Here is a 13,556-nt window from a genome sequence, read left to right as displayed (position 1 = left end):
GCGGCATGTTGCCTGGTACGACGTCATCGCCGCGGCATGTTGCCTGGTACGACGTCATCGCCGCGGCATGTTGCCTGGTACGACGTCATCGCCGCGGCATGTTGCCTGGTACGACGTCATCGCCGCGGCATGTTGGCTGGTACGACGTCATCGCCGCGGCATGTTGCCTGGTACGACGTCATCGCCGCGGCATGTTGGCTGGTACGACGTCATCGCCGCGGCATGTTGCCTGGTACGACGTCATCGCCGCGGCATGTTGCCTGGTACGACGTCATCGCCGCGGCATGTTGCCTGGTACGACGTCATCGCCGCGGCATGATGCCTGGTACGACGTCATCGCCGCGGCATGATGCCTGGTACGACGTCATCGCCGCGGCATGTTGGCTGGTACGACGTCATCGCCGCGGCATGATGCCTGGTACGACGTCATCGCCGCGGCATGTTGGCTGGTACGACGTCATCGCCGCGGCATGATGCCTGGTACGACGTCATCGCCGCGGCATGTTGGCTGGTACGACGTCATCGCCGCGGCATGATGCCTGGTACGACGTCATCGCCGCGGCATGTTGGCTGGTACGACGTCATTGCCGCGGCATGCCTGGTACGACGTCATCGCCGCGGCATGTTGGCTGGTACGACGTCATCGCCGCGGCATGATGCCTGGTACGACGTCATCGCCGCGGCATGTTGGCTGGTACGACGTCATTGCTGCGGCATGATGCCTGGTACGACGTCTTCGCCGCGGCATGATGCCTGGTACGACGTCATCGCCGCGGCATGATGCCTGGAACGACGTCATCGCCGCGGCATGATGCCTGGTACGACGTCATCGCCGCGGCATGTTGGCTGGTACGACGTCATCGCTGCGGCATGATGCCTGGTACGACGTCATCGCTGCGGCATGATGCCTGGTATGACATCATCGCTGCGGCATGATGCCTGGTACGACGTCATCGCCGCGGCATGTTGGCTGGTACGACGTCATCGCTGCGGCATGATGCCTGGTACGACGTCATCGCTGCGGCATGATGCCTGGTATGACATCATCGCTGCGGCATGATGCCTGGAACGACGTCATTGCTGCGGCATGATGCCTGGTACGACGTCTTCGCTGCGGCATGTTGCCTGGTACGACGTCATCGCTGCGGCATGATGCCTGGTACGACGTCATTGCTGCGGCATGATGCCTGGTACGACGTCATTGCTGCGGCATGATGCAAATGTCATGCCAGGCTGGCTAATCAAAAGAAGAGTTGCGCATGCATCAGATGGAAGGCGGTTTTCACTGCTCCTATCTGGTGGCTATAGATAACGTACATGGCTGATGGACCATGTGCTGTGGATTGATTCACACTTACTTTACCCTACTAATACGCCAGACCTCACTGAGATGAGAATACTACTTTAATAAACCGAAGTTTCCAATCAGGAGCCTTATCTGCTCAGCGTCTCTCACTCTGGAGGACCCCAAACTACTATGACCAGCTCAAGCTCATCAATTTCAATGGGAACGTTGCAATGCCACCTTCTTCCTGTCGTGGCGCTGTAGGGAAATAAAACACCTGCTGCTAGACATTGTGATCGCTAGTCTTGGTAGCAGCTAAGTAAAGTACAAACCAAAAAAGCACCGTATTTCTGTAAAACCGGATGATGGTGGCGACGGCCATAGCGGAATACTCGGTGCTCGCATACACCGAGCATAGAAAGAGACAGTTGGACATTGGCTATGACACAGCACGAATGGCAGAGTTCCGGGTAATGGTTGGCGGTTGGCAGGCAGGAGAGCACCACCTCGCGGCGGATCCCGGCGCTGCAGCCTGATGTCACCGCTGTGGTCCTGCCTCTAGAGTGGAGCAGCAGGCACAGGGTTGGGTGCCGCTCATTGTGCGCTGGGAATGGCTCGCACCTCCTGTTAGGATCTGCCCTGGTCTTGCGCTCCCCGGCCATAAGGTCAGACACACACCGCGGCTGAAAGGAACCAAACATGTCTGACGATTTCGGCTTCTTCTCCTCCTCCGAGAGCGGAGCTGCCGCAGAGACGGAGGAAGACCCTGCCGCCGCGTTTCTGGCCCAGCAAGAAAGCGAAATAGCTGGCATCGAGAATGACGAAGGCTTTGGGGCAGTGCTGGTGGGCAGCCAGGCGTCTTCTATGGAGCAGTCCGATCTAGGTAACTTGTACTGCCGGCTCTCATGCGGGATGTGATCCGCAGAGCTTGCACTTTACTATCAAGTGCACACATCCTCAAGGTCACAGTGTAGATGAGCAGGTGCACGACTGTGTGCATGCTGGGTTCATGGCTGCTAGTGTTCCTGGTGCCTGCTCTGCGCCTCCGCTGGCACTGGTCACCCTGGTACAAGCAGTATGGTCAAAGTAATCACTGTGCCAGGGAAAGTAGAGCCATAGCGGCAGACCATTGTCTATAGGTGCGGCCATGGTCCATAGCGGAGGACTATTGTCCATATTGGCAGACCATGGTCCATAGCGGAGGACTATTGTCCATATTGGCAGACCATGGTCCACAGCGGCGGACCATTGTCCATAGCGGCGGACCATTGTCCACAGCGGCAGACCATTGTCTATAGGTGCGGCCATGGTCCATAGCGGAGGACTATTGTCCATATTGGCAGACCATGGTCCATAGCGGAGGACTATTGTCCATATTGGCAGACCATTGTCCACAGCGGCGGACCATTGTCCACAGCGGCGGACCATTGTCCACAGCGGCGGACCATTGTCCACAGCGGCGGACCATTGTCCACAGCGGCGGACCATTGTCCATAGCGGAGGACTATGGTCCATAGCGGCGGACCATTGTCCATAGCGGCGGACCATTGTCCATAGAGGCGGACCATTGTCCATATTGGCGGACTTTTGGCTATAGCGGAGGACCATTGGCCATATTGGCGGACTATTGTCCATAGCAGAGGACTGTTGGCCATAGCGGCGGACCATTGAAATGCAGCAATTATTTCATGTAAAATCCTATGCGAGATACACCGCCATGAAAGTGGTTGAGATTTTTCAAATCTCATCCTTTTTTTTTTCCCGAAGCAAGTCAGCTTTTCCTGCAAATGTGTTTTTCAAAGTGGCTGTTCCCCATATACACGTATGGGGTGGCTTATGTAGTGCATATCTGCTATGGATTCAGAACAAAATCCAAAAGAACAGATAAACATTTCTTATGTTTTATAATAATAATAAATGTTATTTCTATAGCGCTGACATATTCCGCAGCACTTTACATTTCAGAGGGGACTTGTACAGACAATAGACATAACAGCATAACAATAATCACATAGATCATAACAGATACCAAGAGGAGTGAGGATCCTGCTCACAAGCTTACAATCTATGAGGGAAAAAAGGGGAGACACGAAAGGTGGGTGGTAACAGTTGCCCTGATTGTATGGACCAGCCATAATGTTAAGTGTGTAACAGTACGGACACAGAGGGCTAATAGATGCATAAAGCATGTGGGAACATGATGCGGGGAACCTGGTTATGGTAAAACTTTTGGCTGTGCCACACAGGGATAATTAGGTTAATGTGTTGAGGTGGTAGGCCAGTCTGAATAAATGCGTTTTCAGGGCACGCTTAAAATTGTGGGGATTGGGGACTACTCGTTTTGACCTGGGAAGTGCACTTCCCATATTTTGTAATATTCCGTCCCATGTGACCACTACAGGCAATAAGAGGCTGTAGCTATTCTATGGGACAAAATGTCACCACCTTGCATCGGGGTGTAGCAAGGCAGGATGTGAAGCCCTGCTAAGAGCTCTGAGTTTTTTTTTTTTTTTAACTTTTAAAGAATTAAAAAATGCTGCTAGTCTACAGGGCAATTGATGGGGGCTTGCCCACAGAAATGTGTGGAATTTCGGCAGAAAGTGTCTGCATAAAATGTAAACCTACCCCTCACTGCTACAATTATGTGATTGTTTGGCGAAACATAAATCCAGGCATCTCACAAAATGTAAGCATGTCTGCTATTAGAAAAGTAAGGCTGCTCAGCTCAGAGGATGAGCCTTTTATTGCTGTTTGTAACTTTAATTAGCCCACCATAAAAACCTACCCCCAATCCACAAAATCAGTTTCTGATTGTTTTGGGCCATTTGCTGGAATCCTTACTGATCCTGAGAACAGGGATAAGTTGTATGGTGGGTTAATTCCTTTACAAAAGATGAGAAGCTATAAAGTACAATTTGCCTACTTTATGGACTTGTCCTTCTTATATTGCAAAGAAAGAAGGATACATTCACTTTTCAAATCCCAAGAAAGGAGACGTCATACTAGTGTGATGTGACGGCTCTCAACTGTGATATTGTAGGAATTATGTCTTTGTAGAACAGATTGTAAGCTTGATCGTATGACCGATACCGCAGCACTAGAAGCCTGGCAGCATGCCTGCTCTGGCACACTGCTCATTTGTAGAAAGGCTGCTACTCGGACATAACACCAGCCTGACATCCTGATTCCTGTAGCCACTTGGCACTAAGACCTTTATTAGTATTTCCACGTGATATTTGCACTCAGCCGTGGAAAGGTACATCCACTGCAAGTTCCCTTAGCTTATCTCCCAGATTTCTATGCTGGGACAGTAGATACCTACATCACCTACTGCACTAAAACCATTACACCTTCCAGGGATACTTTTCTACAAATAAATCTTGTAAAGCAAACACAAGTTGTAATATTTCTCAAGTGGAAGGAAACAAAGTTCGTAAATATTTCCACACTGCTAGAGACTGAGCTCATTCTATTCCCTGCTCCTAGAAATGTAATATTATGTATAAACACAAGTACAGTTGTGCTCAAACGTTTACATACCCCGGCAGAATTTTTGCTTTATAGGCCTTTTTTCAGAGAATATGAATGATAACACCAAAACTCTTTCTCCACTCTTTGTGACGAGCGTCAGCTTATGCTGAGTCGTTTCTTCTTTGAATGAGTGGACCCTCTTGGCCGTGGCACCCATCCACCTTGGGCGAGCTAACCTAGTGAGAACCGCCCCCTATACATGGAGTGCCAGGGGCAAGACCAAGGGGGTGAGCCACCACGGCAGCTGGACCAGACGTCCGGCTCAGGGAAACAAGACAAGGCGAGACGTTAGTTCAAAGAAACTTCATTTAAGGAAGGCTTCAGGGATAACATCAGGTACAAACATAACCAGAACAGGGACAACATAGCAAGGTGCGTGCAAGGGCACGCCAAGGTCCAAGCATGGTACATGCAGATGGTAGGCGGAGTCACGATGACATCAGACTCCGGACAGCAAGCGAAGATCAACCGGGACATCAGGTTCTGAAGCTCTGTAAGCAATCATCAGTATCCGGACATCCGAAAGTCAGCCAGGGTTCCATGCAAGGAAACAAGACAGGGTTAATGACATGATGCGTGTCAACGGACACGCCAGGTTCGGGTTCACAGGACGAGACCTGCGCGTGCCAAGGGGCATGCCAGGGAGAGACCCAAGGACGGTGGCCTGTGCGTGCGAGGGCAGTGACGGAGAGTGTGCACCTAGCTCTGTAGTGCGTCTCTGCACACACTCCGTGCTCGTATTCCGTCACTTGTCTCGTGCCTTGTCTAGTGTTTGTCCTTCGTGCCATGTTTTGTCTTTGCCTTGTAGTCCTTGTTTGCTCTGATTCTGTTCCGTGTTTCCTTCCATGTTTCCTGTCTCGCTTTGCTTTGTGGCTTCAGGTATCCCTCTCTGTACCCTGTCCCTGACGTGTCTCCCTACACGTGCAGGCCCCTGTCTCTGTACCCTGTCCCTGACGTGTCTCCCTACACGTGCAGGCCCCTGTCTCCCTACACGTGCAGGCCCCTGTCTCTGTACCCTGTCCCTGACGTGTCTCCCTACACGTGCAGGCCCCTGTCTCTGTACCCTGTCCCTGACGTGTCTCCCTACACGTGCAGGCCCCTGTCTCTGTACCCTGTCCCTGGCGTGTCTCTCTACATGTGCAGGCCTCCGTCTCTGTACCTTGTCTAGTCCCAAGGTTCTCCCTTGGCCCGGCTCTGGGCTTCGGCCTACCCTCCGCTGCTAGACTCTGTCCCTGTTCCTGTCGTGCCTCCGTGCACGTGCCTGGTCGCCTGTGCCTACCTGGTGTGCCTCAGCTGTGCCGGCTCTAGCCGTGCTCGCCTGTGTGCCTCAGCCGTGCCCCCGTCCAGTGCTAAAGTGGTTCCCGGCTGTGTGGCCCCGCAGCGGTGTCGCCTCTAGTCGTGCCCACCTGCAACTGCCATCGTCGGTACCACCTGCCAGTGCCCCCGCCGTGGTCTCCGTGCTCTCTTGTAAGCACGCTGGTTCTCGCACTGTGCCTTTTCATGCTACTCTTGCACAAAGCCTTTTGCCACTTTTGCTCTGCTCTTAACCCTAGTTTGCCTGCCGGATTCCATAGCCTGCGGGATTCCATAACCTGCCGACCGCTGCCAGAGGTCCGGACCTAGATGACTGCGGCCTGATGTCTGGAGCTGATGTCCGGAGCCAGATACCTGGACCCTGTCGGTCGATGCCAGTACCTCGGTTTCCGATGCCATTGTACCTCTCCCTGGCGTGCCCTCGCACGCGCAGGCCACCATCCTTGTATCTCTCCCTGGCGTGCCCTCGCACGCGCAGGCCACCGTCCTTGGGTCTCTCCCTGGCATGCCTCTTGGCATGCGCAGGTCTCGTCCTGTGAACCCGAACCTGGCGTGTCCGTTGACACGCATCATGTCGTTAACCCTGTCTTGTTTCCTTGCATGGAACCCTGGCTGACTTTCGGAGGTCCGGATCCTGATGATTGCCTACAGAGCTTCAGAACCTGAGGTCCCGGTTGATCTTCGCTTGCTGTCCGGAGTCTGATGTCATCGTGCCTCCGGCTACCATCTGCACATACCATGCTTGGACCTTGGCGTGCCCTTGCACGCACCTTGCTATGTTGTCCCTGTTCTGGTTATGTTTGTACCTGATGTTATCCCTGAAGCCTTCCTTAAATGAAGTTTCTTTGAACTAACGTCTCGCCTTGTCTTGTTTCCCTGAGCCGGCCATCTGGTCCAGCTGCCGTGGTTGCTCACCCCTTGGTCTTGCCCCTGACACTCCCTGTATAGGGGGTGGTTCTTACTAGGTTAGCTCGCCCAAGGTGGATGGGTGCCACGGCCCAGAGGGTCCACTCATTCAAAGAAGAAACGACTCAGCGTAAGCTGACGCTCGTCACAGAATACTCAGGCCCTGAGCATAGGAAGGGGAGGTCTGATATAGGGCACAGCACCTCCTCTTCTGGGTCAGGACCAGGGGAGAACTTCCTAGTTCAGATGCTCCAGGATCACAGAGCACAGTCACATGATCAGGGATTCAGACATGACGAGATGATCACCGAACCAGACAGTGCAGGATCCTAGAAAGGACATATGATCAGGGATTCTAGACATGACGAGATGATTGCAGAACCAGACAGTGCAGGATCCTAGAAAGGACATATGATCAGGGATTCTAGACATGACGAGATGATTGCAGAACCAGACAGTGCAGGATCCTAGGAAAGGTCACATGATCAGAGTTTCAGACATGACGAGATGATTGCAGAACCAGACAGTGCAGGATCTTAGGAAACGTCACAGGATCAAGGTTTCAGACATGACAAGACGATTGCAGAATCAGACAGTGCAGGATCCTAGGAAGGACACATGATCAGGGATTCTAGACATGACGAGAAGATCACAGAAGGCAAAGCAGAAACGCAGGCATCTTGCAGCTCAGCAGACATGAGGTGAGTGTGCACACTGCTCTAGGGAACAAGCAGGATAGCAGACAAGATATGCGCATGCACATCGTTCCAGGAGTTCTTGAGACAAAACAGACATGGCGGACATGACACTCTTGGTTAGTGGTTGGGTGAAGCTAGTTATGGTCATACTACTGCGTTTTCTCTTTTTGCATTATAACGACAACCGAAAAAATCCAAATGACCCTGATCAAAAGTTCACATACCTTTGGCCTCCATTATCGGGATATCAGGCATGGAGCAGCAATAATATCGGGGTGAAAGCATTGGTTATACCTCCTGATGAACCGCCACAGCGGGGAAACGCGTAGAGGGTTCTCCATAGACATAAGTGACCAATCCTTATAATATATCTGATTGTTTATATCCCCCTGAGTTAGGGTTCTTTATGGGCATGAGAAGTGACCAATTTTTATAGTGTATCTGATTACGTATATCCCACTGAGTGGAAGTTACTATGTACTTTACCATGTGAAGATATTTTGTGTCACATTTGATATGTGTACCTTTATTATGAGGGTTCTTTATAGACATGAGAAGTGACCACTTTTTGTAATCTATTGCCTATATCCCCTTAGTGGGAAAAACAATGTACCTTGCCATGTGAGGGTATTTATGTCATATAATATCATGATATGGAATATGTTTTTTATTACTTTTGTCTGCATTAGCTCTAGGGCATTTTGTTTTCATCTCTGCACTATTTGAAAATTGTTTTCCTTCCTGTGATATCAGGGACTGTTAGGGACGTGAGGGATAGTCCTCGTTGAGTGGGGGCGCTAATATCGTACTGTTTAGGGTGCCAACCTCCACGGCTAGGAAGGTATCAGCTAGGCCTAATTTAGGGCTGTGCAGCACTTTAGACTAGGTCTTTTTTCTATTTTTGCATTTGCCAGTTTTTTTTGCACTGGGAAGGTGTCTTAACAAATTATTGAAATAAATTGTATGTCTTTTAAGGGGAATTGCATGTTCACTTCTTATTCAAATCTCTATGAATTGTTTGATTTCTTCAAAAGTTCACATACCTCATTTCTAAATACCGTGTATAGCCCCCTCTAACATCAGTGACAGCTTGAAGTCTTTTGTGGTAGTTATGGATGAGGTTCTTTACTTTCTCAGATAGTAAAGCTGCCCACTCTTCTTGACAAAAAGCCTCCAGTTCCTATAAATTCCTGGGCTGTCTAGCATGAACTGCGCGCTTGAGATCTCCCCAGAGTGGCTCAATGATATTGAGGTCAGGAGACTGAGATGGCCACTCCATAAACTTCACTTTGTTCTGCTGTAGCCAATGACAGGTCGACTTGGCCTTGTATTTTGGATCGTTGTCATGTTGGAACATCCAAGTATGTCCCATGCGCAGCTTCCGGGCTGATGATTGCAAATTTGCCTCCAGTTTTTGCTGATAACGTGCTGCATTCATCTTTCCTTCAACTTTGAACAAATTTCCTGGGCCTTTGTAGCTCACACATCCCTAAAACATCAGCGATCCACCTCCTGTGCTTTACAGTAGGAATGGTGTTGATTTCATCATAGGCCTTGTTGACCTCTCTCCAAATGTAATGCTTATGGTTGTGGCCAAAAAGTTCAATTTTGGGCTTATCACTCCAAATTACCTTATTCCAGAGGTTTTAAGGCTTGTCTCTGTGCTGTTTTATGTATTGTAGGCAAGATACTTTGTGGCATTTACGCAGTAATGGCTTTCGTCTGGCGACTCAACCATGCAGCCCATTTTTCTTCAAGTGCCTCCTTATTGTGCATCTTGAAACAGCCACACCGCTAGTTTTCAGAGAGTCCAGTATTTCAGTTGATATTATTTGTGGGTTTTTCCTTCTATCCCGAATAATTTTCCTGGTAGTTGTGGATGACTGTGGTTTTGTTTTTAGAGACCCTGATATTCCATTTGTTAATCACAGTTTGAACACTGCTTAAAAAACACACTTATGGTTTTGATGCGTTTCCACTGCGGAAATGCATCAAAAATGCATGTAATCCGAACCTAAGTGTATCAAGATTTGACAAAGCCAAATACCAGGAAGTATCAAAAGCAAAGCAGCTCTATTTAGGCTATGTGCCCACGTTGCTTTTTTGATGCAAAATATTTCTGAGCAGAAATGCACACCCTCTTCCCGGGAAAACGCATATGTTTTATGAAGGTCTTTTGACGCTTTTGTTAAGCGTTTTAGCATGCGTTTTCCTAAGCATTTTTCCAATACAATTGTAAACGCACGCGTTTCCGCAAAATTAATGAACATGCTGCGTTTTTTTCTGCTAAGCGTTTCTGCAGCGGTAAAAAACGCACCATTAACACAGCATGTGCGGATTCAATTATGATAACATGGGATGCTTAAAAAAAAAAAAAAAAAAAAAGCAACGTGGGCACACTGCCTTAAAGCATGACTTATCAACAAGAGACAAAAACCGCATGTTAAATAATGCACACAAAAGCGCAATGAAAACCCTCAAGTAACTTAATTTAAATAATAGGTGCAGAAATTCTGCAGCATCAAAAACTCACTAAAAGCTCATGAAGGGAACGTAGCCTAATGTGGCAGAATAAGTTGATATTAACACTTTGTGTGAATAATGGGCAGCACGGTGGCTCAGTGGTTGCTGGGGTCCTGGGTTCGAATCCGACCAAGGACAACATCTGCAAGGAGTTTGTATGTTCTCCCCGTGTTTGCGTGGGTTTCCTCCGGGTACTCCGGTTTCCTCCCACACTCCAAAGACATACTGATAGGGAATTTAGATTGTGAGCTCCATTGGGGACAGCGATGAAAATGTGTGTAAAGCGCTGCGGAATATGTTAGCGCTATATAAAAAATAAAGATTATTATTAATAGACCTGTAAGGCCATTTTCAGACGTTCAGTATTTGGTCAGTATTTTACATCATTATTTCTAAGCCAAAGCCAGGAGTGGGTGATAAATCCAGAAGTGGTGACGTGTTTCTATTATACATTTCCTCTGATTGTTCCACTCCTGGTTTTGGCTTACACATACTGATGTAATATAGTGACCAAATACTGAACGTGTGAAAGTGGCCTAAAGAAGTCACCTACACTTGTCCTATGCTGGCGGACTCATGATAGCCATGTGATTCATTAGGTTGGCTTGGCTGACATTGGCTTTACCATGTGCTTCTTGGTGAAACTCATTTCTTGTTGTCCATCCATACATTTACATGTATGTGTATGCATTTGCCACCCTTATTCGGTCATTTTGTGATATGGAGGATTTGTGTGTGTTTTGTATTTTCTTTTTACTTTCCTTAGTTTATTGTAAGGTTTTTCACTTGCTCGTTGTTTTCCTTTATGTCCTGGTTACTTGGTGATAGATAGTAAAGAGGAGCATGCTGAACTACATCCAGTGACCCAAAAGTAAATCTGATGGGATAATGGGTTTATCATAGGGTGGACTAAGATCCTGTAAACACAAGTCCTAACCTTCCTTCATTACCTGTTGCCTCACCGTGGGCAGTGACATCTGGTAAAGGCAGCAGCAGGAGATGAAAGCTTGTGTATTACATGTAATCGGGGAGGGGCGAGTTACAGGAATGCTATAAAACATGTTTATAATGGAGGGAGGAGGCCATTTAAGAGATGGGATCCACACCTTGATTAGATGATTACTACTTGCAGGGCACCAGCTACTCATTCAGTCTATTTCCTCTTCCGTGTAGTTGGATGTGGCGTTCATGTGCCTCAATTTACAAAAAATGCTCAGAAATGGCCGCAAAGAAAAACGCATCACAAAACCTTTTTTGGAGCATTGTAATTATTACAGCCTAAACATAATACATAATGATCAAAATATTACAATGAGGGTTCATTCACAGGTCAGTTTTTTTAACAGACAGAACACGGAAATATTACATACTGACTGAAAAGCCCGGCCTTGCCCGGGCATAGTAACTAACTGGTTAGTTGTGAGCCCCAGTCCCCTTGCAGTGTGAGCACCCCTCTCCTTGCAGTGTGAAACCCTGTGCTTACTCCTCCCTCTGAGCTCCCGCCGCCCCCTCCACGGCCCCCTATGCGGTGACTACCTGCGTCCGGTTCCCACACTGTATTGTAAGCACCCTTCCATTGCAGTGTGAGACCCCTTCTGTATTGTGAGCCCCCCCTTGCCTCACTCTTCTCTATACACAGCCTCATAGCACCTCAATTCTCTCATTTTCCCCCTCACATCTCTCATTTTCCCCCTCACATCTCTCATTTTCCCCCTCACATCTCTCATTTTCCCCCTCACATCTCTCATTTTCCCATCACACCTCTCATTTTCCCCCTCACATCTCTCATTTTCCCCCTCACATCTCTCATTTTCCCATCACACCTCTCATTTTCCCCCTCACATCTCTCATTTTCCCCCTCACATCTCTCATTTTCCCCCTCACATCTCTCATTTTCCCCCTCACATCTCTCATTTTCCCATCACGCCTCTAGGTGAAGAGCATTAAAGTGTTGTCACAGTTTACAAAGATATAATCAGTTATACTTGGAAATAAAGAAGTGGTTACACAAATAGTCCGTTTGATGTCAGCAGAGAGCTAGAGATGGCTTTGATACACACACACTTACATAGACTCAAATATATATATATATATATATATATATAGATTCACATGTTCTTTTTTGTGGACAGATGAACTAACACCAAGATGCAGAAACGTAGAATGTTTTGATCCAATTTGGAAATCAAAGTAGTGCATTCAAGTGAATTGGGTCCCTGTAAAAAAGGATGGCACTTGGATGCAACCTATGTGCCTTCCAAATTTGTACTCCGTCATGGCCACTGTCACTTTAGCTATGTTCACATGCACCATTTTTACAATTTTTTTTATGCATCTGAAAATCTGCTTTTACAGTAATGCAAAGCTCTCATGCACATTTTTAATTTTTTTCCCCCAGACTGAATTTTAGAACTGCACCTTTTTTTTTTTTTTTTTTTTTTTAAATCTGCAGTATGTCAATTGTTTTACCATTTTTTGCAGCATTTCTCACTCATGGAAAGCAATGAGAAAGTGAAAAAAGTTGCCAAAAATGTCTCAAACGTTTTTGTGTCATTTTCAAAGCGTTTTTGGTGAAATTAACAAACTGCATTAACTCCATTCGCGACTTCACGCCGATCCCACATCTACCCCGCAGATGATGACTGATTTAATCAGCCATCATGTGCCTATAACAGCTGAGGGTGGAGCGCTGCTCCACTCGCGGCTGTTAACCAGTTAAATCCTGCTGTCACTCACAATTAAATCCTGTTGAAGCGCTGCTATGTGTAGCCCAAGTGATCAGCTTCAAGTCTGCTAAGGGGACTAATAAACACAGTAAAAAGTGAGAAAAAAAAGTTTTTAAACATATGAAAAAAAATAAAAAGACAAGTTCAAATCACCCCCTTTTGCCCCATTAAAAATGAAACTTTTTTTAAAAATACACATATTTGGCCTAGCTGCATTTGTAAAAGTCCAATTAATCAAAATATAAAATAAATTAATCCAATCGGTAAATGGTGTAACGAGTAAACAATCATACTGTCAGAATTATGTATTTTTGGCTAATGCAACATTGCAATAATATGAGGTAAGAAGTTGTTTTGATCGCCTGTCTGCCCCAAAATGGGATCAATAAAAATGTCAGCTCAGTACGCAAAAAGTAAGCCTCACACAGCTCCATATCCTGAAAAATGAAAATGCTATCTGTCTCGGAAAATGGCGATATAGGCAAAACTTTTTTTCTTTATTTCATCACTTACCGTAAATAATAAAAAAAAAACTATACATTTTTGGCATCTGCTTAATCGTACTGACCTCAA

The 13,556-nt window shown here is 47.4% G+C and overlaps 1 protein-coding gene across 2 annotated transcripts in view; it reads left to right on the top strand.

The window, feature by feature from the left end:
• Positions 1-1,685: 1,685 nt before the first annotated feature.
• The window catches only part of CLTB (clathrin light chain B), a 32,595-nt gene continuing 20,724 nt past the window's right edge, over positions 1,686-13,556 (top strand). The window contains exon 1 of one of the 2 annotated variants that reach the window (XM_073545064.1): positions 1,686-2,168. In XM_073545064.1, the coding sequence (XP_073401165.1) occupies positions 1,985-2,168 (184 nt within the window). In that variant the 5' untranslated portion in view covers positions 1,686-1,984. The remainder of the gene's footprint in view (positions 2,169-13,556) is intronic. The other variant, XM_073545066.1, reaches the window with a different exon arrangement.

Source organism: Dendrobates tinctorius, unplaced genomic scaffold, assembly GCF_039654945.1.
Source record: "Dendrobates tinctorius isolate UK_male_01 unplaced genomic scaffold, ASM3965494v1 ptg000139l, whole genome shotgun sequence".
NCBI classification, from domain to species: Eukaryota; Metazoa; Chordata; class Amphibia; order Anura; family Dendrobatidae; genus Dendrobates; species Dendrobates tinctorius.
This window is presented reverse-complemented; position numbering and strand designations above follow the sequence as displayed.